This window comes from Elephas maximus, chromosome 3, assembly GCF_024166365.1.
Source record: "Elephas maximus indicus isolate mEleMax1 chromosome 3, mEleMax1 primary haplotype, whole genome shotgun sequence".
NCBI lineage: Eukaryota > Metazoa > Chordata > Mammalia > Proboscidea > Elephantidae > Elephas > Elephas maximus.
The window spans coordinates 162,860,691-162,887,090 of NC_064821.1; the positions used below are offsets into that span (position 1 = coordinate 162,860,691).

General features: G+C 42.0%; 1 protein-coding gene across 1 annotated transcript in view; it reads right to left on the reverse strand.

Moving 5' to 3' along the window:
- The window catches only part of TTF2 (transcription termination factor 2), a 50,303-nt gene extending 33,618 nt beyond the window's left edge, over positions 1–16,685 (reverse strand). Inside the window, exons 1-4 of the mRNA XM_049879983.1 lie at positions 16,586–16,685; positions 16,403–16,505; positions 13,383–13,469; positions 1,445–1,511 (exon numbers count right to left, since the gene is read on the reverse strand). Of these exons, the coding sequence (XP_049735940.1) occupies positions 1,445–1,511; positions 13,383–13,469; positions 16,403–16,505; positions 16,586–16,613 (285 nt within the window). The 5' untranslated portion in view covers positions 16,614–16,685. The remainder of the gene's footprint in view (positions 1–1,444; positions 1,512–13,382; positions 13,470–16,402; positions 16,506–16,585) is intronic.
- Positions 16,686–26,400: the final 9,715 nt, after the last annotated feature.

The following is a 26,400-nucleotide window of genomic DNA, read 5'->3' on the forward strand; positions in this document are numbered from 1 at the left end:
TATTATCACCAGTTACAACCACTGCCTTAAATCAATGAAATAACTGATCAAAATCCTTTAGACCCAGTAGCATTACTTTTACAGTCACAATAGTCACACTGTAAACTTTTCAGGAAAAATTTACTCTTTGGAGACGAACCATGCCTAAAGAGAATCCTACTATGCTTGCTTTGATTTTGGCTTTAGGAAGGTTTCACTGTTGTTATCTAGAATCATAAGTTCAAGCCAGGCCTCTGGCACAAGAAGTCAGGTCACCTCTGCAGGTCTGAGTCCTAATCTATGAGATGAGAACCTTGTACTGGGTATCTCTAGGGCCTCTCCTAGCTCTAACATTCTAGAAGCTTATGATTTATACTCAGTTTATACCAATATCAAGTAGTTATCTGTCTATAAAGAAATGCTGAAGTTAGTCAAAATTTTTCCTTAGTAGAATACTGACTACATTTAAGACCGTGAAAAATACTTATATAAGTAAGTGATGTAGCAGGCAAATGATTAAATCTTGAATATAACCAAATAGTACTTGGAATTAAAAGTTCCAATAGGGCCCACCTTGCTGCTGTGTGATTGACTACTTTTCGTGTGGCCTTTCTAGCCATGGTCTTCTAATTCCCACCCAGGTGAATGGTAGGACTGTGTAATAGGGTAATTGTGGCCCACCAAGGGAACTGGTCAGTTTTGCCTTAAAGGAGAGCCAATTCCAGAGCAGAGAGAAGGATCCTACCACCACCAAGGAAGAATAGCCAGGAGCAGAATGTGTGCCCTTCGGACCCAGGATCCCTGCAGTGAGAAGCTCCTGGAAGCAGGAAACCCAGAGAGAGCAGGTGAGCTGTAACTCTGAAGAAGGTGAGAAGCAGCAGGAAGAGACTTGGCAGCAGGAGATGATTTGGAGGGCTTCCCGGCCCATGGAGAGTGAAAGCTGAGTGCCTTTGGGCAGAAACCTAGGGCCAGGGAGAGGCATACTTGCAAACACAGCTGGGAAGAGGCTGTCCTGATGAAAGAACTGTATCCTTGAGTATTCCTAAGCCTGAATTGTAATTTGTTACTTCCCAATAACCCCATAATTGTGAGTATGGTCTGTGAGTTGTATGTAGCCACTGCAATGAATTATCAAATCCAGTAGAGAAGTAGAGACTGCCGTGCCAGGGACAGTTGGTGTCAGAATTAGTAAAGATGGTGAAGAGAGCAGGCTTGAATGGCCTCCACCTCACTGGTGTCAGCCTTGCACTGTTGATCTTGGTTCTCCTTCCCCCTTGCAGGGTTCCAGGAGGTCAGACACTGCCACCAAGCTGTTTTTACACTTGCTTAAAGAAAAGACTGTCTTTCAGAGGCGGTTTGGTGAAGACCAACCAGCTTATACTGGGACTTCAAGGTCATTTCAGATTATGACATAGGTTAAATAGTCTTAACACAGCAGGTTTGAAAATAGATGAATAATTCATACCTGACAAGGAATACTTCCACACCAGGGCTTCCCTTTTGCCTTACTTGCAGTGCATCGGTAGAACACTCTAATGGAGTATAAAACACAAGTAATCAAGGCTGTGGAAATCCACTGAAACATGAGGTAAATTTGTTTTCAATCCAAGAAAACACCTTGCAACTATTTGACACTGCCTTTGAAAGGTCACTTGAAACCAATTAGTCTTATACATACATTAAACAATTCTTTGCCGCACAGGACACTTATAAGTGCTAGGAAGTGAAAGGGAACCACTGGGTGCTACAAATGGTTAATTAACATGCTCAGCTCTTAACTGAAAGGTTGGCTGTTGGAGTCCATCTGGAGGTACCTCAGAAGAAAGGCCTAGCAATCTACTTTGAAAAATCAGCTGTTGAAAACCCTGTGGAGCATAATTTTACTATGATACAAAAGGGGATCATAATCAAATGGTGAGGAAGTGAAAAAGTAGAGACAGCATGGTAACCAGACACACACACAGGTTTATTCCTCGTCTGTAAAGCATGGCTGAGATAGAGATACTGATCTTCAATGGCTACTAAAATCAGCAAGAGAGCTAACCAGACATTATGTGTCCCAGATGGGAGCCACAATGCCACCTATAAAGTGATGATCCCAAACAAACAAAACCAAACCAAGCAAAACAAAACACAAGAAAAACAGTAACAAACAGAAAACAAACCTGAATCTGGTTAATACTCTAGATCCAATTACCAATTTACAGGAAATACAAACAACAGAGAAACATGTAAAATCAGACCATGGGGATGCAATCAGGAAAATTTCAATAGGGGGGAGAGCTATAGGACAAACAATCTGGTTTCTTTAACAAATAAGTGACAAGACAGAAAAAAGATAGAGGGGAAAATTAAGAGATTTAAAAGACTTATCATTCAAGTGCAATTTGTGGACCTTACTTGGATGCTGATTTAAGCAAATAAAAACTACTAAAAAATAAATAACTATAAGACATTTATGAATCCACTGAAAATTTGTACACAAGCTGTATTTCTGATGACAGTAAGGAATTGGTGTTTTTTAGGTGTAATGATGGCATTGGTACTGTGATTATACTTTAAAAAGTGTTTTTATCTTTCAGAGACACATACTGAAATATTTATAGATTAATTGTTATCTAGAATTTGCTTCAAAATAATATGGCAGGGGTTGGGGGTTGTCTTAGTTACCTAAACCAAAACCAAACCAAATCTGTTGCCATCGAGTCAATTCTGACTTATAGCAACCCTACAGGACAGAGTAGAACTGCTCCATAGAGTTTCCAAGGAGCAGTTGGTGGATTTGAACTGCTCACATTTTGGTTAGCAGTCTGAGCTCTTAACCACTGTGCCACCACTTAGTTATCCAGTGCTGCTGTAACAGAAATGCCATAAATGCATGGGTTTAACAAACAGAAATTTATTCTCTCACAGTTTAGGAGGTTAGAAGTCCAAATTCAAGGTGCTAGCTCTAGGGGAAAGCTTTGTCTCTGTCAGCTCTGGGAGAAAGTTCTTGTCATCAATCTTCCCTTGGATCTAGGAGTTTCTCAGCACAGGGGCCCCAGGTCCAAAGAATGTATTCTTCCCCTGGCTCTTCTTTCTTGGTGGTACAGGATCCCCCTCCTCTCTGATCCAGTCTCTCTTTTATATCTCAAAAGAGACTGACTCAAGATACAATCTAATCCCGTAGATTGAGTCCTGTCTCATTAACACAAATGACTCTAATCCTGCCTCATTAACATACCAAAAAAACCCACTGCCGTCAAGTAGGTTCTGACTCATAGCGACCCTGCAGAACAGAGCAGAACTGCCCCATAGGGATTCCGAAGAGTGCCTGATGGATTCAAACTGCTGATCTTTTGGTTAGCAGCCATAGCTCTTAACCACTATGCCACCAGGGTTTCCAGTCATTAACACCATAGAGATCAGGATTTACAACACATACGATAAACACATCAGATCACAAAATGGAGGACAACCACACAATACTGGGAAACATGACCCAGCCAAGTTGACACATGTTCTGGGGGAAAACAATTCAATCCATAACAGGGGTAGATGGTGGGTATGGTATATATGGAAACAAGATTAGCCATAAGTTGTTAATTGTTGAAGCTCACGGGTGTATTATCCTATCCTGACTACTTTTGTATATATTTGAAATCTTCCATAAAAAAAAAAAAAGAAAGACTGACTAGATTGAATACAGACTTATACCCCAGTGTATGACAGTTCCTGCACACGCAACCGCTGCCCACACTCCAGGTACACTGATGAGTACACTGTTCCATATCTTAATTAAGCCATACACTCTCCATTCTATCAGCCTTTGCATGTGTACCTCCCTCCATTCCTCTTTATCCATACTTGTCTACCATCACCTCCATCTCCAGGTACTAAATCCTACTGTCTGATATGGACTGAAATGTGTCCCCTCAAGATAACCCCTGGTATCTGTGAATGTGACCTGGTTTGGAAATATGTTCTCTAAAGATGTTATCAGTTAACATGAGGTTATATCAGAGTAGGTTGGGCCCTAACTCAATCTGAGTGCCGTCCTTATGAAAGAGGAGAACAGACACAGAGAGTAACACGAGGAAGACGTTCGTGTGAAGACGTAGATACAAGCCAAGGAACGCCAAGAAGCCTGGGGTTACCAGAAACTGGAAAAGTCAAGGATCTTCCCCTAGAGCAGATAGAGAAGCACAAAACCGATTCTCTCTCAAAGCCTTAGAAGGAATGAACACAACCAACACCCTGATCTTGGACTCCCAGTCTCCAGAATTATAAGACAATAAATTTCTATTCTTCTAATACACTGTCCTTCAAGGCCCAGCTCAAGTCATACCTCCTTTGCCAAGTTTTCCTACATCCCCTTTCCCCATTCATCCATTGTGCTGTTTCTGTATTTCTGTTGCATTTTTTAGTTGTATTACACTTGCATATGCCTATCTAACTAACTTTGTCCAAGCTGCACTGAAAGCACTGGAGAAACACAAGCCCCAGGAATTGACGGAATACCAGCTGAGATGATTCAACAAACGGATGCAACGCTGGAAGCACTCACTTGTCTATGCCAAGAAATCTGGAAGACAGCTACCTGGCCAGCTGACTGGAAGAGACCCATATTTGTGCCCATTCCAAAGAAAGGTGATTCCACCGAGTGTGGAAATTATCAAACAGTATATTAATATCATATGGAAGTAAAACTTGGCTAAAGATAATTCAAAACGGCTATAGATATAAATCAACAGGGAACTGCCAGAAATTCAAGCCGAATTCAGAAGAGGACATGGAACCAAGGATATCACTGCTGATGGCAGATGGATCATGGCTGAAAGCAGAGAATACCAGAAAGATGTTTATCTGTGTTTTACTGACTATGCAAAGGCATTCAACTGTGTGGATCATAACATATTAGGATAACATTGCGAAGAATGGGAATTCCAGAAAACTTAATTGTGCTCATGAGGAACCTGTACATAGACCAAGAAGCAGTCATTCGAACAGAACAAGGGATACCGCGTGGTTTAAAGTCAGGAAAGATGTGCATCAGGGTTGTATCCTTTCACTATACATATTCGATCTGCATGCTGAGCAAATCCAAGAAACTGAACTATCCGATGAAGAACATGGTATTAGGATTGGAGGAAGAATCACTAACAACCTGCAATATGCAGATGACACAGCGTTGCTTGCTCAAAGTGAAGAGGACTTGAAGCTCTTACTGATGAACATCAAAGATCACAGCCTTCAGTACGGATTACACCTCAACATAAGGAAAACAAAAATCCTAGCAACTGGACTAATAAGCAACATCATGACAAACAGAGAAAGACTGAAGTTGTCAAAGATTTCATTTTACTTGGATTCACAATCAACACCCATGGAAGCAGCTGGCAAGAAATCAAATGACATATTGCATTGGGCAAATCTGCTAAAAAAAACCTCTTTACAGTGTTAAAAAACGAAGACATCACTTTGAGGACTAAGGTGCACCTGACCCAAGCCATGGTGTTTTCAATCACCTCAGATGCATGCAAAAGCTGGACAATGACTAAGGAACACCAAAGAATTGATGCATTTGAATTATGGTATTGGCAAGAATACTGAATATACCAGGGACTGCCAGAAGAACAAACCAATCTGTCTTGGAAGAAGTATAGCCAGAATGCTCCTTAGAAGCGAGGATGGTGAGACTTCATCTCACATACTTCGGACACGTTGTCAGAAGAGACCAGTCCCTGGAGTAGGACTTCATGCTTGGCAAAGTAGAGGGTGAGTGAAAAAGAGGAAGACCCTCAGTGAAATGGATTGAAATTGGCTGCAACAGTGGGCTCAAACACAGCGACGATTGTGAGGATGGCGCAGGACCGGGCAGAGTTTCGTTCTGTTGTAAATAGGGCTGCTATGAGTCAGAACCAACTCGACGGCACCTAACAACAACAACAACATATGTCTGACTAGATTGTTGGCAACTGTTGCTGTTAACATGCTGTTGAGTCGACTCCAACTCATGATGACCTTACGTATAACAGAATGAAATGTTGCCTAGTCCTGTACCATCTTCTGTGCTAGCCACAGTACTAAATGCTTTTACTTACATTTTTAATTATAATCAATCTGGTTGAGCTTCTCTGTTCTCAGGATAAAAAGGTTTGTTATGTTTATTAAATTATAAATCAATGAAGAAGGCAGTGGAAATACATCCTCACAGAGAAAGCAAATATTGATTCCACTGTGATGACGCAAGGTCCCCGGGTGGTGCAAGTGTTTTGCAATCAGCTGCTAACCTAAAGGTCAGTGGTTTGAACCTACCCAGCAGCACCACGGAAGAAAGGCCTGACGATCTGCTTCTATAAAGTTTAAAGCCAAGTAGACCCTATAGAGCAGTTCTGCTTTGTAACACATAGGTCAGGATCAATTTGGCTGCAACAGGTTATGGGTGATGAAGAACAGTATAATCTTCAGGGTATTAAGTAGTCATTTTCCAAGTATATAAGTTATAAAAAATAATAATGAAGACATCAGGTAGAGGAAGCCCAAACCCATACCAAACTCACTGCCATCAAATCGATTCCAAGTCATGGTGATCCCATAGGACAGAGTAGAACTGCCCCATAGGGTTTCCACATACCTCTTCAATACTGTCTTCCTTACCAGAAGATAAATCCGCCTTTTCCACTAAATATAACCATGTGAAAGCTGGACAGTGAATAAGGAAGACGGAAGAAGAACTGACACCTGTGAATTGTGGTGCTGGGGAAGAATACTGCCTATACCATGGACTGCCAAAAGAAGGAACAAATATGTCTTAGAAGAAGTACAACCAGAATGCTCCCTAAAAGCAAAGATGGCGAAACTACATCTCACATACTCCGGACGTGTTATGAGGACGGATCAGTCCCTGGAGAACATCACGCTTGGTAAAGTGGAGGGTCAGAAAAAAGAGGAAGACTCTTAACAAGATGGACCGACACAGCGGCTGCAACAATGGGCTCAAGCACGGCAACAATTGTGAGGAAGGTGCAGGGCTGGGCAGTGTTTCGTTCTGTTGTGCACAGGGTCCCTATGAGTCAGAAACGACTCAATGGCACCTAACGACAACAATCATCCAACCCAGCATCACATAGTCAAGAACATTCACTTCAGTCAGGCTGGGATCCTCTCAGTCTCTAGAACCATCCTCCCTTGGTTCAAACCCCAGCCCTACCTGATGATTACTTCTGAAACATCAAGCACCTCCTCACTGCCCCTGTGTCAGTTTTCTCTTCTGTAAAATGGTAAAGGTAATAAGAGCATCTACCCCATATGGACATTGTAACAAGTAAACACATTAACACATGTAAGCATCAGAACAGAGCATGGGCCATATTAAGGACTTCATAAATACCAGCAATCATTAGCTCACTCTTGCCACCCACCTTGTTTATTCACATGTCCACACTTCTGCTTATTTTGTTCCACCCAGAACACTTCTGTGTCCTTTCCTGTATCCAAATTTTAAAGGTTATTCAGGGCCAAGTTCAAATCTCAATTCCTCATTTTGTCAGTTACCCTGGTCAGCCTTAATCCCTTACTGTACGCCTTATAGTCACAGAACCATCTGGCATTTGAACCCATGGAATCTCTCACTCTAACATAAGTAGATTAGACTGCTCACCAATCTCAGTACATCTAACTGTTATCTCAGTCGTATTGTTGAGCCATTAGGAATACGAGTTCACTTCTTTATATTCTCGAGTGTTGGAAAACATAAAGCTGGATTTCTACCTTATTCTTTTACAACTTAAATTCCAGATGGAACAAAGATTAAAATATAAAAACCAAAACTGTAAATGTTTCAGGAAAAGAAAACAAAAAAAGACACGTTTTTGAATTCTATATTGAAGAAAGCTTTTCTAAGCATGCCAGAAAACCCTGAAGCTAAGAAACAAAGGATTTAATAATTCTGACTATATAAAAAGTTTTTTTTTTTAATTCCATATGGTAAAAATACCACAAGCAAAATTATAAGACAAAAGGCAAACCGGGAAAAAGTAATTGTTACACATATTACAAAAGGCACATATGTGTGTGTGCGTGTGTGTGTATATACATGGAAACTCTAGTGGTGTAGTGGTTAAGTGTTCAGCTACTAACTAAAAGGTCAGCAGTTGGAATCCACCAGGCGCTCCTTGGAAACCCCATGGGGCAGTTCTACTCTGTCCTATAAGATTGCTATGAATTGGAATCAACTGGACGGCAATGGGTTTGAGTTTTAATGGGTACATACATATCTAAATCTGTTGCCATCGAGTTGATTCCAACTCATAGCAATCCTATAAAAAAAAAAAAAAAAATCCTATAGGACAGAGTAAAACTGCCCCACACAGTTTCCAAGGAGCACCTAGTAGATTTGAACTGCCGACCTTTTGGTTAGCAGCTGTAGTTCTTAACTACTAAGCCCCCAGGGTTTCCACACACCCACCCACATACACACACACATACACATATATATCTATATATGTATATCTATATGTACATATACACAGACACATAAGAATAATCTCCACTGTATTTTTTTTATAGCACAATGCATGATACCCTACAGCACACAGTAAGTACTGGCTTTATTGAGTGGTGTCGCCAGAGGTCCTTCTGCCTGGGTCGGGCTCATGCTCAAATGCTCTCTATCACCAGTCTGCCTATTATACTGGAACTAAATTTGCATGCCAACTTTACCCAGTAACCAACTACACAAAGAGTTGGCTAGATGAGTGAAGATTGAAATGTTACAAAAAATTAAGTATTTCAAACATCAATATTTCCTTCTACTTTGACCCGTATTCTCAAGAAAAACTCAGAGAGAAAGAGAGAGAGAGAAGGGTTGAGAGGCTGAGAGAATAAATATGAACTCAGGAGCTAGACAACAATGCTCCACATGTGTATGCAGGGGTATGCGACATCATTCATGTCAAGACAAGATTTCCTCACTCTGGTTCTATCAAGTGACTATGCTGGTTTTCTTTATTACCCGAACACAGAGGGCCATGGCTGAAGTGCCAGCCAAATGTTGGAGAGTGGTACCATCTGGTGATAAAGTTACAGAACTGCACACAGATGCAGCTACACTCCACGGAATGAAAAATGGGCTCCTTGGCCTTAGTTGATGTCTCCCCCCCATTACTCTACTGCACCTGTCTCATAGCTATGCTAAGCTTTAAACATAATTATGTTAATTAGAGAATGTAAAGTACTTTAAGTTATTGAAAAGAAAACCCAGTGAGCAGGAAAGGAGTCATTCTCCAGACCACAAAGATTTCAGCGAAATGCCTTTCCTGTCTGCTAAGGAAGCTATCATTCATCGGTTTATCTATTTCTGTTTAAATTTCCAGTCTGTACCACCTATCAGGGTAACTTATTTTTAATTTACTGTATATTGTAGAACTATATTTTATTTGTCCTAAAATAACCCTTTTAAGTTCCGGTAATTACCATTTAATTATAGTGTTCTAGATTTGGGCTAAAAGAAATACACTTAGCATGCTTTTTTCCCCCATTCTAAAATAATATCACCTCTCTGCCTCATCTACCCAGATGGAAGAATGTTAATGGCAAGGTCTCAAAATTCTATCTTTAGCCTCGACCTTTCTCCAGGGCCACACACTCACTTTTCTAGCTGGTTTCACATATACACGAGGCCTGATTAATCCATAGCTGATGCGCTAGCCATATGTTCCAATCCTCTGTGGACGTTACCTCTCTTTCCTTGTCTTGCTTAATGGTAAACTCATTAGCCATAAACCCTAACTTAGCAACCATTTACTGAGTAACTGCCAGGAGCCGGCAATGGATATAAACCCGTTGCTTTTGAGTTAATTCCGACTCACAGCGACCCTTTAGGACAGAGTAGAACTGCCCCATAGGGTTTCCAAGGAGCAGCTGGTGGATTCGAACTATGAACTTTTTGGTTAGCAGCCAAAAGCTTAACCACTGCGCCACCACAGCTACCTGGACATAAGCCTTATCAGTTCTCTTTGGACAAGTCTAATCTTTTCTCCAGTATAATCACACCCACCTCCATGGCCACTGCCTCACTTCAAGCCCAGACAAGTAGGTGTGTCTGGAATCAGTCAGGCCTAGGTTTGAATCCCAACTATGCCATTTAAATGACCACGGGACCTCAAATTCCTTTTCTAATCTCTCTTAATCTTAGGTTCCTCATCTGCAAAACAGGGACACTGAAAACTACCACAAAAAATTATATGAAGGTAGGAGATGATAAACATGCCATGTAATAGGCATTCATTTAAAAAAAGATAAATCTGTTGTCATCAAGTTGACTCCAACTCATGGCAACCCCATGTGTTACAGAGTAGAACTGCTCCATAGGGTTTTTTTAACAGGAGCAAATCACCAGGTCTTTCGTGGTGCTGCTGGGTTAATTTGAACCGCCAACCTTTAGGCTGGTAGCTCAGAGGAAACCACCGAGCGACCCAGGGACCTAGGCATTCAGTAAAAACCAGAAACTAAACCAGTTGCTGTCAAGTCAATTCTGACTCATGTAACCCCACGCGTTGCAGAGTAGAGCTGCTCCATAGGGTTTTCAAGGCTGTAACCTTGCAGGAGCAGACTGCCAGGACTTTCTTCTGAGGAGCTATTGGGTGGGTTCAAACTGTCAACCTTTCAGTTAGTAGTCATATGCTTAACTGCATACTCATTGCCGTCAAGTCAATTCTGACTCATAGCGACCCTATAGGACATAAGAGAACTGCCTCATAGGGTTCTACTATGTAGCAGCTGGTGGATTAAAACTGCCAACCTTTCAGTTAGCAGCCATTGATGTCAGTCTTAACCACTGCACTACCAGTGCTCCAATTAACTGAACCAAACTCAAACCCACTGCCGTCGGGTCGATTCTGACTCATAGCGACCCTATAGGACAGAGTAGAACTGCCCCATAGAGTTTCCAAGGAACGCCTGGCAGATGTGAATTGCAGAACTCTTGGTTAGCAGCTGTAGCTGTTAGCCACTACGCCACCAGGGTTTCCGATTAACTGAGCAGTAGCTGTTATTTCAGTGGTCTCCTCGTCTCCATTCTCTTCACATTCTAATCTGTCCTCCACTATTCTCCTTTGAATGTAAATTGCTTTAAAAAACAGTGTTTCTGTATGGTAGAAAAAAAAAAAAAAAAACATGTCGCTGCGAGTCAATTCCAACTCAGAGGGCACTTAGGAGTATGTAAATAACTTTAGGTGTCAGGAGGACATCTTGACTTTACGCACTAGAGGCTTACCAGCACCGCTGTACCAGCAAAAATCAATCAGAAAATGAAATTTTTAAAAATTCCATTTACAGCAGCATTTAAAAACATAAACACTAAGGAACAAATTTAATTAAAGGTGTATAAGACCTCCATAATGTAAACCATTAAACAACATTGAGAAAATTTTAAAAGTCATAAATAAATAAATTATGCTCATTTTTGGAAGATTCAACATTGATAAAATCTCAGTTCTCCCCAAGTTGATCTATACAGATTGAATGCAATCCCAGTAAGATTTTCTGTTGAAATTAACAAGTTGATTATACATTTTATATGAAAATGTAAAGGAATCACATGATTATCTCAATTAATTGATAAAATCCAACACCCTTTCCTGATAAAAACTCTCACCTAAATAGGAACAGAAGGGAAATTCTCAACATAATTAAGGCCATACATACAAAACCAACAGCCATTACTCTCAATGAAGAGAGACTGAAAGCATTCCCCTTGAGAGTGGGAATTAGACAAGGATGCCCTTTATCACCACTCTTATTCAATATTGTATTGGAAGTCCTAGCTAGAGCAATAAGGCAAGAAAGGGAAGTAAAGGGCATCGAAATTGGTAAAGAAGTAAAACTATTCCTATTTGCAGGTGCCACAATCCTATATGTAGAAAATCCCAGAAATTCCACAAAAAAGTTACTGGAACTAATAGAAAGGTTCAGCAAAGTGGCAGGATACAAGATCAACATACAATAATCAGGTGGATTCCTCTACAGTGACAAAGATAATTCTGGAAAGAAAATCAGTAAAACAATATTATTTACAATAGCCCCTAAAAGGATAAAATATTTAGGAATAAATCTAATTAGAGACATAAAAGACTTATACAAAGAAAACTACAAAACACTACTCCAAGAAACCAAAAGAGACTGACACAAACGGAAAAACATACCATGCTCATGGACAGGAAGACTGAACATTGTAAAAATGTCAATACTACCAAAAGTGATCTATAAATACAATGTAATCCCAATACAAATTCCAAAAACATTCTTTAACAAAATGGAAAAACTAATCTCTAACTTTATATGGAAAGAAAGGAGGCCCCAGATATTTAAGGCATTAATGAAGAAGAACAAAGTAGGAGGCTATGATTGTTAAGGTTGTGTGTCAACTTGGCTGCTTCATGATTTTCAGTTGTTTGGCAGTTATGATGTAGTTTGGCAGTCCTATGATGCTGTGATCACTTCCATGATGAGATTTGATATAATGTGATCACCTCCATGCTAGAATCTGCTGTGAGCAGCCAATTAGTTGAAGGGAGTTTCCTTAGGGGCACGGCCTGCATCGAACATAAGTGGGCTTTCTGGCAAGGCTCGTGGGCTTTTGCTTTCTCTGGATCCTGCAGCTGGCTCCTGTTCATCTGCCCTCCAGTTCTTGGGACTTGAGCTAGCAGCTTACCTACTGTCCTCCCTGCTGATCTTGGGATTTGTTGATCTTCCCAACCTTTGAGCAAGAGCCCTGCTTCCTGACCTGCCTATCTTGGGCTCACCAGCTCCTACAGCTACGTGAATCAGAAGCCCCTATCCTGACCCAAGAACTTGGGACATTCCAGCTTCTATAATCGTGCGAGCCATTTTCTTAAATATAAATCTCTCTCTATATATATATTTATGCGCCTTACTGGTTTTGCTTCTCTAGAGAACCCAGCCTAAGATGGAGTCCTCACACTTCGCAGTCTCAGAACCTACTACGCAGCCACGATAGTCAAAACAGCCTGGTACTATCACAATGACACACATAGATCAATGGAACAGAATTGAGAACCCAGAAGTAAATCCATCCAGCTATGGACAGCTGATCTTCAATAAAGGGTTGAAGTCCATTCAATGGGAAAGAGATAGTCTCTTTAATAAATGGTACTGGCAAAACTGGATATCCATTTGCAGAAAAATGAAATAGGGTCCATTCCTCCACCATACACAAAAACGAATTCAAAATCATCAAAGACCTAAATGTTAAACCTAAAACTATAAAGTTTACGGAGAAAAACATAGGGATAAAGCTAGGGACCCTAATTTATGGCATAAATAGACTATTCAACATAACTAATAATATTTCTTTCAGGAAAAAAATCAAATACCTTTAGAGCTTCCTTTTGGACACTTACCTGTATTCACCCTTGCCCTGTGGTAGAAGCAAACCCTGAAGATCTACTACAGAGTCCTCATGCAATAAACAATAAGACACAGGAATGCTAGAGAAAGAAAATCAAAAAGTCTTTATTTTAGGAGGCAAGGAATAGAGATCAACATCCTAAAATCAAAAAGCAAACTAGGGGTTTTAAACTTAAGTCCATGTATGACTTCCGCTGAGTTTGTAAATCCCACACATATTTATGTCTATGTGCATTCCTGTGGTAAAAGGGCCCAGAGCTTTTATCTTCTCCACTCCCTCAAACACAGCATGACAATAATATATCTACCTTTTCCTGATGACTCAAAAGTTTAAAACTACATGGTGCTATACAACCTCAACACTGTGATACCTAGGAATGACTGAAGTATCTAAGGCTGGCTGTGAGGCCCTATATGAATTTCCCCAGATTCTCCCATCACCCTTTTTCCTTTAATAACCTGTTAGCTGTCACTTAGTGCTGTTCAAATGCCTCTAACAACACACTAGTTTGCTCCAGGCTTGGCAGATATAATTTTTTAAACTCCTCCCTCTCATCATATTAAAACCAAAACCAAACCAAACCCAGTGCCGTCGAGTCGATTCCAACTCATAGCGACCCTATAGGACAGAGTAGAACTGCCCCATAGAGTTTCCAAGGAGCGCCTGCCGGATTTGAACTGCTGACCCTTTGGTTAACAGCTATAGCACTTAGCCACTATGCCACCAGGGTTTTCTATATTAGGGGAAAAAAATTAAATATATATAACATTTGAGAGTAAACAGGTTTTAATGAAGGTCTAAAGTACTCCCATATGACCTGTCACACTTTTTGTTTCTTTTTGGTTTATATTTTGGTTATCACACATATTCCAAACGGGTCAGGTTTATCAAATAACTGTCTTCAAGTCAAATATCACTGTACAGTTTGTATAGCAGTACATTTGTATAAATAGCACTCTGTATATAAGGGCATATTCTTTTAATGTAAAAGTGAGTCTTATGCCATCAATAGTGCTTAATTATTGCGAACACGAACCATACTTTCATGTCTCATGAAATCTGAGCTGGGTACTGAATGCATGAAGCTCAGTATATTTAGAAATTAGAAATAAATGGTAAACCCTGATAGGAAATGTTGATCCAGATAGCTTGAGTATTTTTGCTTGGTCCCTTTTAAAGATATGATACTGTTTTTACTCAAAATCATTTTACATTTAATTAAACTGGATCCCACTGATTTCTTTCAGATAAGAAAAACAACTTACCGGAGAGCTAAGAAAATATTTTCTGTATAAATTTCCTAAACCTGACAAAGGATGCAAAGTCTTTCACTTAGTTTCCAAACATAACAAAGATGGGAATTAGCCTAATCCTTTAAGGAAAACATTAGAAGTTAATACACATATTGAAAGAACTTTATTTTCTAGTATTGGTATCTGTCATGGATTGAACTGTGTACCCCCAAAATATGTGTCAACTTGCCTAGGCCATGATTCCTAGTATTGTGTGACTATCTACCATTTTGTCACCTGATGTGATTTTCCTGTGTGTTGTATATCCTACCTCTATGATGTTAATAAGGTGGGATTAGTGGCAGTTATGTTAATGAGGTATGTTAATGAGGCAGGACTCAATCTACAAGATTAGGTTTTGATTTAAGTCAATCTCTTTTGAGATATAAAAGAGATAAGCGAGCACAGAGACATGGGGACCTCCCACCACCAGGAAACAAGAGCCAGGAGAATAGTGCGTCTTTTGGACCCAGGGTTCCTGTGCTGAGAAACTCCTCAGCCAGGGGAAGATTGATGACAAGGGCCTTCCCCCAGAGCCAACAGAGAGGGAAAGCCTTTCCCTGGAGTTGGCACCCTGAACCTCCTAGACTGTGAGAGAATAAATTTCTCTTTGTTAAGGCCATTCATTTGTGGTATTTCTATAAGCAGCACTAGATGACAAAGACAGTATCCATTTTGTGCCTTACATACAATATGAAGGGAAAAAAAACTATGAAGCTCAGCTGAATAGAGCACAGGAAAAAATGTTTAATGCGATAGTCTTAAAATTCACATATGCTGTAAAGTGTGATACCTGTTAGCGTGAAAATATTAACACCTGGTGAGAATGGCATTAACTTTTATCATTTTAGGGAAGACAGTGTCATTTCTGGGCCTGAGCTTTCAATTCTGTAGAAATAAATACAGCTCTCTGATGTTTCTTTCAGTTCTAATCCCTACAGTAACATGCTTTTTTGGATTATCACTCTCATCACTTAGATGCACCCAAAAGCAAACCAAACCCAGTGCCATCGAGTCGATTCCGACTCATAGAGACCCTATAGGACAGAGTAGAACTGCCCCATAGAGTTTCCGAGGAGCGCCTGGTGGATTCAAACCGCCGACCCTTTGGTTAGTACTCGTAGCACTTAACCACTACGCCACTAGCGTTTCCCTTAGATGCGCAGTAATTTAAAAAAAAAAAAGGAAAAGGGGTGGTGGCGGAGGGGGTCTCAGAATCTGACCACGGAAGTGTTTTGACCTCGAACGCATAAAACCGATTCAGCCTAAAACCAGTGCAAAACAGGAACAAGTTATTTTCCACTATCCTTGGGTGTCGTCTTTCTTAAATAGGAGGGCAAATCCAAACAGGAAAAGGGAGTGGGTGAATGGAAAAGGCCTGACAGGTGAATGGATACCAAAGCTGGAAAGAACTGGAGGGATCCGTATGTTGCCAGATCCTTCATTTAACAGGTGGGGGATCGATGGCCAGAGAGGGAAAGTGGCCAGCCTCCGGTCACTCAGCCAGCAGAGAAGGAGCAGGGGCCTGAAGCCCAGCAGAGCTGTTGCGAACACGCTACACCGTCCTGGGGATTAGCCACTGCTTTAAAGGGCTGCCCTGGCTCTGCAAACCTGGGGCCCCACCACTCCTAGTCCCTGAGGGACGGGCAGCGAGGCGCCGGGAGCACCTTCTGGGAGGACCCAGGTGGTTGGGGGCATTGTGCCCAGAGTCAAGACCTACTTCGTAGCCTGCACGAAATTGCATGGGCCCGCCGAGCACACGTAGAAGCTCTTTCCTTTATTCGGACCATCGCGGACGCCAGTCTTCAGAAAACAAAAGGTCCCTGAGGAGAGACGGTCAACAACGATTACACTGCTGATAGATCGGCAGACCCAGGAGACCCCCATGGCCCCGGCCCCTTACCGTGCTCCGGGCACTTAACTACTTCCATTGCTCTCCTCTCTTCCTCCCAGCCCAGTTCGCGGCCCTGTTTCCGCCTTTTACTCCGCCCTCCTCACTCAGGAACCAATCGTCATTCACCTCTTGTAGTCGTTTACCTACAGCCAATCAAAGCAGCCGTCAGGTTTCGCGCACGCCGAAATCAAAAAGAGGCGACGGGGAGTGGAGGACCCGGCTTTTGCCCGGCGGGGCGTGGCTGAGGCTGGGGCAAAGCGACCAGGCTGGTCGGGTTTCCGGGGGAGGGAAGGCTGCGGTTTGCAGTCCTGGCGAGGCTCAGGCTGAGATCCGCTCTAGTTTGAATTTAAGGCCAAGAGGCGGCCCCTAAAGGGAGCACGAGCTAAAGCTGCAGAGAGTGGGCTCCATTCTCCCAGAGACAGACCGTCTCTAGCTTCTCAGCCATCTAGGAGCGGGGCCTGGCGCTCGTGGGCTCTCGCTCGGCCCTTGTGCTGGGACGCTGGGGTAGGTGGAAGCCTTGAGAAGCAGCCACTTGCAGGAGGAGCCACTGAATTTGCGGTGCTGGAGTGGCAAGAGCCGGGGGGGTGGAGTGGGGGAGTCTTTAAAGCTGCGATGGTGGACGGAAAAAGTCTGTAATCGAGCAGAAGTAAAAACGTATCCAGAAGCCCACAACTGTCCTTTAAATTTGCATAGCGCTTTGTTGTTAGCTGCTTCCCAGTCGATTTCCACTCTTGGCAACCCTTGTATGCGGGGTAGATCTGCTCCATAGGGTTTTCATGACTGTGACCTTTGGGAAGCAGATCGCCAGGCCTGTCTCAGGAGACAGGCGCCTCTGGGTGGGTTCAAGCCGCTAGAAGGGTAAGTGGAGCAATTATCCATTTGTACCACCCAGGGACCACTTGCCTAAAGCTTTAGACTTCACAGAGGGCTTATGCATACACGTCTCACTTGACCCAACAACCTATGAAATGGGTAGCATTTTATGGAAGACTCCAGCACTCAGAAGTTTTGAGTGACTTTTCCAAGGTTATAGAGTTATTGAGTGACAGATCTATGGACAGGTGCACAGGTCTCAATTCCAGGCTCGGTGCCATTTGGACCACGCACCTGTTAGATGTTCTCTAGGTACTCTTTGTATACAAGCCTTGAGTTATGTGTTAAGGCAGAAACAACACAGGAAAAATAATCACCTTTGGTGAAAGGAAACTTCACTTTGTACATTTTGTACTGTCAGACTTTTTCTAATTGTATACTTTTGTAATTTTAAAAATCAAGGATAAGTTTAAATTAAAAAGGGGGACTGCATTCAAAATCATATCAAATCTATTAGTTAACAAGAGGGAATAGAAATCCGAGATTTATTGCAATAGAGATGGCTTCACATTACAGCTACTGAGGACCATATGTCAAGACATATGGTGTGGCACACACAACTGTCCTTACGGGGACAGTAAGACAAAATTTGAAATCTGAAATGCCTAGGAAATCTGGACTGTGCGATAAATGTAAATGTCATGGGGGGCAGGAGGAGGGGCAATGAACCTGAGGTATCAGCCATTAATTAAACAAGTATTTATTAAATACATAAAAAGTTATTTAGATGGAGCCCTGGTGGCTCAGTGGTCAAGAGCTAAAATGCTAACCAAAAGGTTGGCAGTTCAAAACCACAAGCCACTCCTTGGAAACCCTATGGGGCAGTTTTACTCTGTCTACTCTGTTCTGGGAAACCCTGGTGGCATAGTGGTTAACTACCACAGCTGTTAACCAAAGGGTCGGCAGTTGGAATCCACCAGGTGCTCCTTGGAAACTCTACGGGGCAGTTCTACTCTGTCCTATAGGGTCACTATGAGTCGGAATCGACTCCACAGCACTGGGTTTGGTTTTGGTTGTTGGTACTCTGTCCTGCAGGGTCGCTAGGAGTCAGAATCAACTTGACAGCAATTTTTTTTGTGTGTGGTTAAGAACTAGGCGCTTGAGAAATATAAGATTCATTTATTCACACACACACACACACACAATTTAAGACAACTCTTCTAACCACAGGAAACCCTGTTGGCATAGTGGTTAAGAGTTACAGCTGCTAACCAAAAAGAGGTCAGCAGTTGGAATCCACCAGGCGCTCCCTGGAAACTCTATGGGGCAGTTCTACTCTGTCCTATAGGGTCACTATGAATTGGAATCAACTCAACGGCAACAGGTTTGGTTTTGGTTATTCTAACCACAATAGTTCGAGGAGACTGAACTAGCACACATTGAACATTTAAATAACAACATAAAGTAGTATTTAAATGCCAAGATGAGTAGTTTTAGCAGTAAATTCTGTAGGACTAGAGAAAGGTAAGTCTGGAATTTCCAAAGTAGAGGTAGTTTATATATCACCACCCACCCCTCTGAAGCACCTATAGATAAACATAAGACAGGAACAAAAAATAAATAAGTAAATAAACAGGGAGAGTCATTTTCAATATTCTCAATGCAAGACTAATTCTTGCATTAAGATTTTTATGTACATTTAATTTACTTATTTTGTTGTTGAGATTACACACAGCAAAACATACACTAATTCAACAGTTTCTCCACCTACAATTCCGTGACATCAATTATATTCTTTGAGTTGTGCAAACCATTCTCATCCTTATTTTCCAAGTTGTTCTGCCCTCTAAGGCTTTATGTACATTTTTAATGGATGCTGTCTTGGGAGAGGGTGTTGGACGGCGAGAAGTAAAAATAGCAGGGCAGGAGACCCATCTAAATCTGGGTTGGAGCCCTGTCATGGGACAGAATTATGTCCCCCAAAAAATGTGTGTGTCAACTTGGTTAGGCTATGATTCCTGGTATTGTGTGGTTGTCCTCCATTTTGTGATTGTAATTTTATGTTGTTCTTTCAGCTTGAGAATCACTGAGCGTGTTCTTTTGGTTTCCATCTCCAGCTCTTTGCACATGTCATTATAATACTTTGCCTTCTCGAGACGCCCTTTGAAAACTTCTGTTCAGTTCTATTACTTAATCAATTCTTCCTTTTGCTTTAGCTCCTCGACATTGAGAGCAAGCTTCAGAGTCTCCTCTGATATCCATCTTGGTCTTTTCTTTCTTTCCTGTCTTTTCAGTGACCTCTTGATTTCATCATGGATGATGTCCTTGATGTCATTCCACAACTCGTCTGATCTTTGGTCACTAATGTTCAATGTGTCAAATCTATTCTTCAGATGGTCCCTAAATTCAGGTGGGATATACTCAAGGTCATATTTTGGCTCTCGGACTCGCTCCGATTTTCTTCAGTTTCAGCCTGAACTTGCATATGAGCAATTGATGGTCTGTTCCACAGTCGGCCCCGACCTTGTTCTGACTGATAATATTGAGCTTTTCCATCGTCTCTTTCCACAGATGTAGTCAATTTGATTTCTGTGTGTTCCATCTGGCAAGGTCAAATTCAAGCCTTGAGTTGCAACAGTAAAGGATTCCATGGGGAAAATATTAAACGATGCAGGAAGCATCAAAAGAAGAGTCATTATACCAAAAAGAATTAGTCGGTGTTCAACCATTTCAAGAGGTGGCATATGATCAGGAACCGATGGTACTGAAGGAAGAAGTCCAAGCTGCTCTGAAGGCATTGGTGAAAAACAAGGCTCCAGGAATGGATGGAACATCAGTTGAGATGTTTCAACAAACAGATGCAGCGCTGGAGGTGCTTACTCGTCTATGCCAAGAAATATGGAAGACAGCTTCCTGGCCAACTGACTGGAAGAGATCCATATTTATGCCTATTCCCAAGAAAGATGATCCAACCGAATGTGGAAATTATAGAACAGTATCATTCATATCACACACAAGTAAAATTTTGCTGAAGATCATTTGAAAACGGCTGCAGCACTGTATCAACAGGGAACTGCCAGAAATTCAGGCCGGTTTCAGAAGAGGAAGTGGAACCAGGGATATCATTGCTGATGTCTGATGGATCCTGGCTGAAAGCAAAGAATGCCAGAAGGATGTTTAGCTATGTTTTATTGACTATGCAAAGGCATTCGACTGTGTGGATCATAACAAACTATGGATAACACTGTGAAGAATGGGAATTCCAGAACACTTAATTGTGCTCCTGAGGAACCTTTACATAGATCAAGAGACAGTTGTTTGGAGAGAACAAAGAGATACTGATTGGTTTAAAGTCAGGAAAGGGGTGCGTCAGGGTTGTATTCTTTTGCCATACCTATTCAATATGTATGCTGAACAAAAAATACGAGAAGCTGGACTATATGAAGAAGAACAGGGCATCAGGATTGGAGGAAGACTCATTAACAACCTGCATTATGCAAATGACACAACCTTGCTTGCTGAAAGTGAAAAGGACTTGAAGCACTTACTAATGAAGATCAAAGACCACAGCCTTCAGTATGGGTTACACCTCAGCATAAAGGAAACAAAAATCCTCACAACTGGATCAGTGAGCCACATCATGATAAATGGAGAAAAGATTGAATTTGTCAAGGATTTCATTTTACTTGGATCCATAATCAACAGCCATGGAAACAGCAATCAAGAAATCAAATGACCCATTTCATTGGGTAAATCTGCTGCAAAGGACCTCTTTAAAGTGTTGAAGAGCAAAGATGTCACCTTGAAGACTAAGGTGCACCTGACCCAAGCCATGGTATTTTCAATCTCATGCATGTTAAAGCTGGACAATGAATAAGGAAGACTGAAGAAGAATTGACACCTTTGAAGTGTGGTGTTGGTGAAGAATATTGAATATACCATGGACTGCCAAAAGAATGAACAAATCTGTCTTAGAAGAAGTACAACCAGAATGCTCCTTAGAAGCAAGGATGGCGAGACTGCATCTTACATACTTTGGACATGCTGTCAGGAGGGATGAATCCCTGGAGAAGGACATCATGCTTGGTAGAGTACAGGGTCAGCGGAAAAGAGGAAGACCCTCAACGACATGGATTGACACAATGGCTTCAACAGTGAGCTCAAGCATTAGAACAATTGTAAGGATGCCTCAGGACCGGGCAGTGTTTCGTTCTATTGTGCATAGGGTCGCTATGAGTCAGAACCGACTCGACGGCACCTAACAACAACAACAACAATTTGATGTTGAGAGGATTAGGGTATGGTTTTAACACCACCCTTACTCAGATCCTATGTAAAGGAGTTACCCTGGGATGTGACCTGCACCACATTTTATCTGAAAAGGAAGCAAGGAGAGAGTTGAGGACCTCATACCACCAAGAAAGCAGCATCAGGAGCAGAGTGTGTCTTTGGACATAGGATCCCTGCACCTAAGAAGCTCCTCAACCAAGGGAAGATTGAGGACAAGGACCTTCCTCCAGAGCTGACAGAGAGAGAAAGCCTTCTCCTGGAGCTGATGACTCACAGACCAAAAGAGCAGAGTGCCTGTGTGCCTGAGGCTTCCTTGTGGAGTGGGGTGCCTCCAGACATTTATTGGTGGAGCTAGGCTTGCCCACCCACAGAGCCAGAGAGCTGAGTGCCTGTGTGCAGGAGGCTTCCTGGCGGAGTAGGGTGCCTCTGGGCACTTATCGGTGAAGCTACAAGCTTTGGGACACTTGCCCCAGCAGGGCAGATGCGGGCATGAGTTCCGAGGAGCCCAGAGGCCAAGAAACCAGGAAGGAGAAGCTGAAGAGACAACACAAGAAGCCAAACTACCTCAGTCTCAAAAGTTATGGCCATGACCTCAGGGATTTCAAAGGGTGGAGCCATGGCCTCTGGTGTTTCTAAGGGTGGAGTTGCCACTCAGATAGACTAGGAGAATGGTGTGTCTAAAGCCGAGGGAGCAGAGCTGCTGTCCTGGTGGGCCTAGAAACCAGAGCTGAAGCCCAGGGCTAAAGGGCCTCCACTCAGAATCTGGAGAGTGTAGCCAGTACCTACAGTCTAGAGGGCAAGGCCATTGTGTAAATTGTCTCAGAGAACAAGAGATTATTTTCAAAACTTTGAGGGCTAATGTAATGTGTTCTGCTGTCTTGCTTGGTGCCTGTTATCCCTTCTTTCCCTCCAATTTCTTCCATTTGTAATGGAAATGTCTAGCTTGTGCTTGTTCTGCCATCGTACCCTTGGAAGCAGATAACTTGTATTCTAGATTTCACAGATGAAGAGTTTTTGGATTTTGGACTTAGAGTTAAGACTTTTGCTTTAATAGGATGAATATGTTTTGCATGTTGCAAAGATGTGATTTTTGGGGGCCAAAGGGTAGAATGTCATGGATTGAATTATGTCCCCCCAAAAATGTGTGTATTAACTTGGTTAGGCTATGATTCTCAGTATTATGTGGTTGTCCTCCATTTTGTGACTGTAATTTTATGTTGAGAGGATTCGGGTGGAATTGTAACACCACCCTTACTCCGATCCAGTGTAAAGGGAGTTTCCCGCGGGTGTGGCCTGCAACACCGTTTATCTCTCAAGAGGTAAAAGGAAAGGGAAGCAAGAAGAGAGTTGGGGACCTCTTACCACCAAGAAAGCAGCACCAGGAGCAGAGCACGTCCTTTGGACATAGGACCCCTGCGCATGTAAAGCTCCTTAACCAGGGGAAGGTTGAGGACAAGGACCTTCCTCCAGAGCCAACAGGGACACCCTGAATTTGGGCTTGTAACCTACTAGACTGTGAGAAAATAAATTTCACTTTGTTAAAGCTATCAGCTTGTAGTATTTCTGTTATGTCAGCACTAAATGACTAAGACAAGCCCTGATTGTGTAGTTGTTAAGAGCTCAGCTGGCAGTTCAGTTCCACCAGCCACTCTTTGGAAACCCTATGAGGCAGTTCTACTCTTTTCAGTAGGGCCACTAGGAATCAAACTCGACAGCAACGGGGTTTTTTTTGGCGGGGGAGGGGGTTATAATTGGGAGAAGTAAATCATAAATACTGAATTTGCAAGATGAGAGGCATGGAAATTTAATTCTGTCTCGAGTAAAATCTTTCTGAAACAAGACAAAATCAAGGCCTCTTAGATATCCCATTAGAGAAGACGCTCTTCCTCAGCAAGCTCCCAAGCCAGCATCTCAGGTACAAGCCTTCCAAGGTGCACAGCCAAATCACAGAAAGGGGAGTATTTCTTCAGTAAGCTTGGGCTATACTAGATCAAGATATTTAGGCCCTGGACGGTCCATCCCACCTAATATTCATAATAGTAAAAAAAAAAGTTTGACATTGCTTTTCCTTGGGTGAAAGGTGGCCATAGTTGGAAATATTCTTTAAATAATGTTTATGCCTATTGGCATAAACTCTACTGAATTATGCAATATGTATTTTTCCAAATACAAATATTTGTTTTCATTTATATTTTTTAATTAGCCCACAGACCACTGGAGAGACAGTTGGAAAATGTGCTTTAAAACCAAACCAAACCAAACCCACGGCTGTTGAGTTAAAATGTGCTTTACCCACCTCTATTTTGAGTAAAGTTGAAAGTTTGAGTTTGTTTTTCTTCAAAGCTTGATTTATTCAAAATAAATACCTAGGCTAGGTCCTCGAGAGCTAAACCAAACAAAAGCAAACCCATTTCCATCGAGTTGATTCCAACTCACAGTGACCCTGTAGGACAGAATAGAACTGCCCCATAGGGTTTCCAAGGAGCAGATGGTAGATTCAAACTGTCAACCTTTTGGTTAGCAGAAGAGCTCTTAACCACCACACCACCAGGCCTCCATCTAGAGAGCTAAAAAATCCAATCCAAGCCTGTTGCCATTGAGTCGATTCTGACTCATAGCGACCCTAAAGGATAGAGTAGAACTGCCCCTTAGGCTTTCCAAGGGGCACCTGGCAGATTAGAACTGCTGACCTTTTCGTTAGCAGTTGTAGCTCTTAACCACCACACCACCAGGAAACCTAGAGAGCTAGGTAGTTTAAATTCACAGGTTAATGGTCTAATAAATTATTTCACTGGTCAAAAGCAAAGTTTATTGTGGAATTGTTCTAAAAACTGCACAACTGTTTAAATTACTAAAACTCATAGAACTATACATTTCAAATAAATGAGTTCATATGTAAATTATGCCACAATGAAGTTGCTTAAAAATGTATAAGCAATGCCAAAACATTTGCACGGAAAATAAAAGCTAAAATTAAATCATCTAGTTTGATATCCTAAAGAGACAGCCTGGGGAGCCCTGATGGCACAGTGGTTATATGCTCAGCCGCTAACTTACAGGTCAGCAGTTCAAACCCACTAGCCACTTCCTGGGAGAAAGATGTGGCAGTCTGCTTCTGTAAAGATTACAGCCTTGGAAATCCAGTGGAGGAGTCTGACTCTGTCCTGTGAGGTTGCTGTGAGTTAGAATCAACTGCATAGCAATGGGTTTGGTTTGGCTTAGAGAGAGCCTAACGGGTGAAGAAGTAAAATAGTGGAAATCCTTTAGTTTCAGATGGCATTGATCCTTAAGCAGACTGGTTCTCTGGCCAGTGGAATAAAATCCAGACTGGTACAAACACCCATTTTAATTCTGAAGAAATTGAGAGAATTATAGTTTCTCTGGTCAGTATTGTACTGATAAGTATAAAACATATCAGACATCCACAGGGTATCTGTGCTGAGTGGACCATCTACAACAGTAACCTGTTTGCAAGTTTTAGCTTATTTGTAAACCTCCAGCTCCTGTGCAACCACTATCTTTACTCATTATTTTAAAAATTAAATCATTAAAAAGTTTTTTTCCACATTCTGCATCCCACTTTTGAGAGGGGCATCTGGGGTCTTAAACGCTAGCAAGTGGCCATCTAAGATGCATCAATTGGTCTCAACCCACCTGGATCAAAGAAAAATGAAGAACACCAAGGATACAAGGTAATTATAAGCCCAAGAGACAGAAAGGGCCACATAAACCAGAGGCTACATCAGCCTGAGACCAGAAGAACTAGATGGTGCCCGGCTACAACCGAGGACTGCCCTGACAGGGAACACAACAGAGAACCCCCGAGGGAGCAGGAGAGCAGTAGGATGCAGGCCCCAAATTCTCATAAAGAGACCAGACTTAATGGTCTGACTGAGACTAGAAAGACCCCAGTGGTCATGGCCCCCAGACCTTTTGTTGGCCCAGGACAGGAACAATTCCCAAAGCCAACTCTTCAGGCATGGATTGGACTGGACAGTGGTTTGGAGAGGGATGCTGGTGAGGAGTGAGCTTCTTGGATCAGGTGGACACTTAAGACTGTGTTGGCATCTCCTGCCTGGAGGGGTGATGAGAGGGTAGAGGGGGTTAGAAGCTGGCGAAATGGACAGGAAAAGAGAGAGCGGAGGGAGGGAGCGGGCTGTCTCATTAGGGGGAGATCAACTGGGCGTATGTAGCAAAGTGTATATAAGTTTTTGTGTGAGAGACTGACTTGATTTGTAAACTTTCACAATAAAGCACAATAAAAAATTTTTTTTTTTAAAAAATGTGTTTTTCCAATCAGCTGATAGTTATAAGAATCATATTTAGCTCTTTGAGCTTACAACCTTCTGGGCTTTTTTTGTTTGTTGCTTTGGAGGGACGTGTAACTTAATTTTAAACGGCAGACAAAGGATTTTTCAACCATGAGGCAACATTATTACAGAGGGGAAAATCATATATCCTAACTTTTTCTCAATGGCCGTTCTTAGACAGGGGCCCTGGTGGTGCAGTGGTTAAGAGCTCAGCTGCTAACCAAAAGATCAGCAGTTCAAATCCACCAGCAGCTCACTGAAAACCCAGAGCAGTTCTTCTCTGTCCTGTAGGGTCGCTATGAGTCGGAATCAACTCAACAGCAACAGGTGTTCTGAGATAAGTGCTTTTAAATGCATTAATATTACATTTAATTCCCACCACTATCCAGTTGTTAAGTGCTGTAGAGTCAG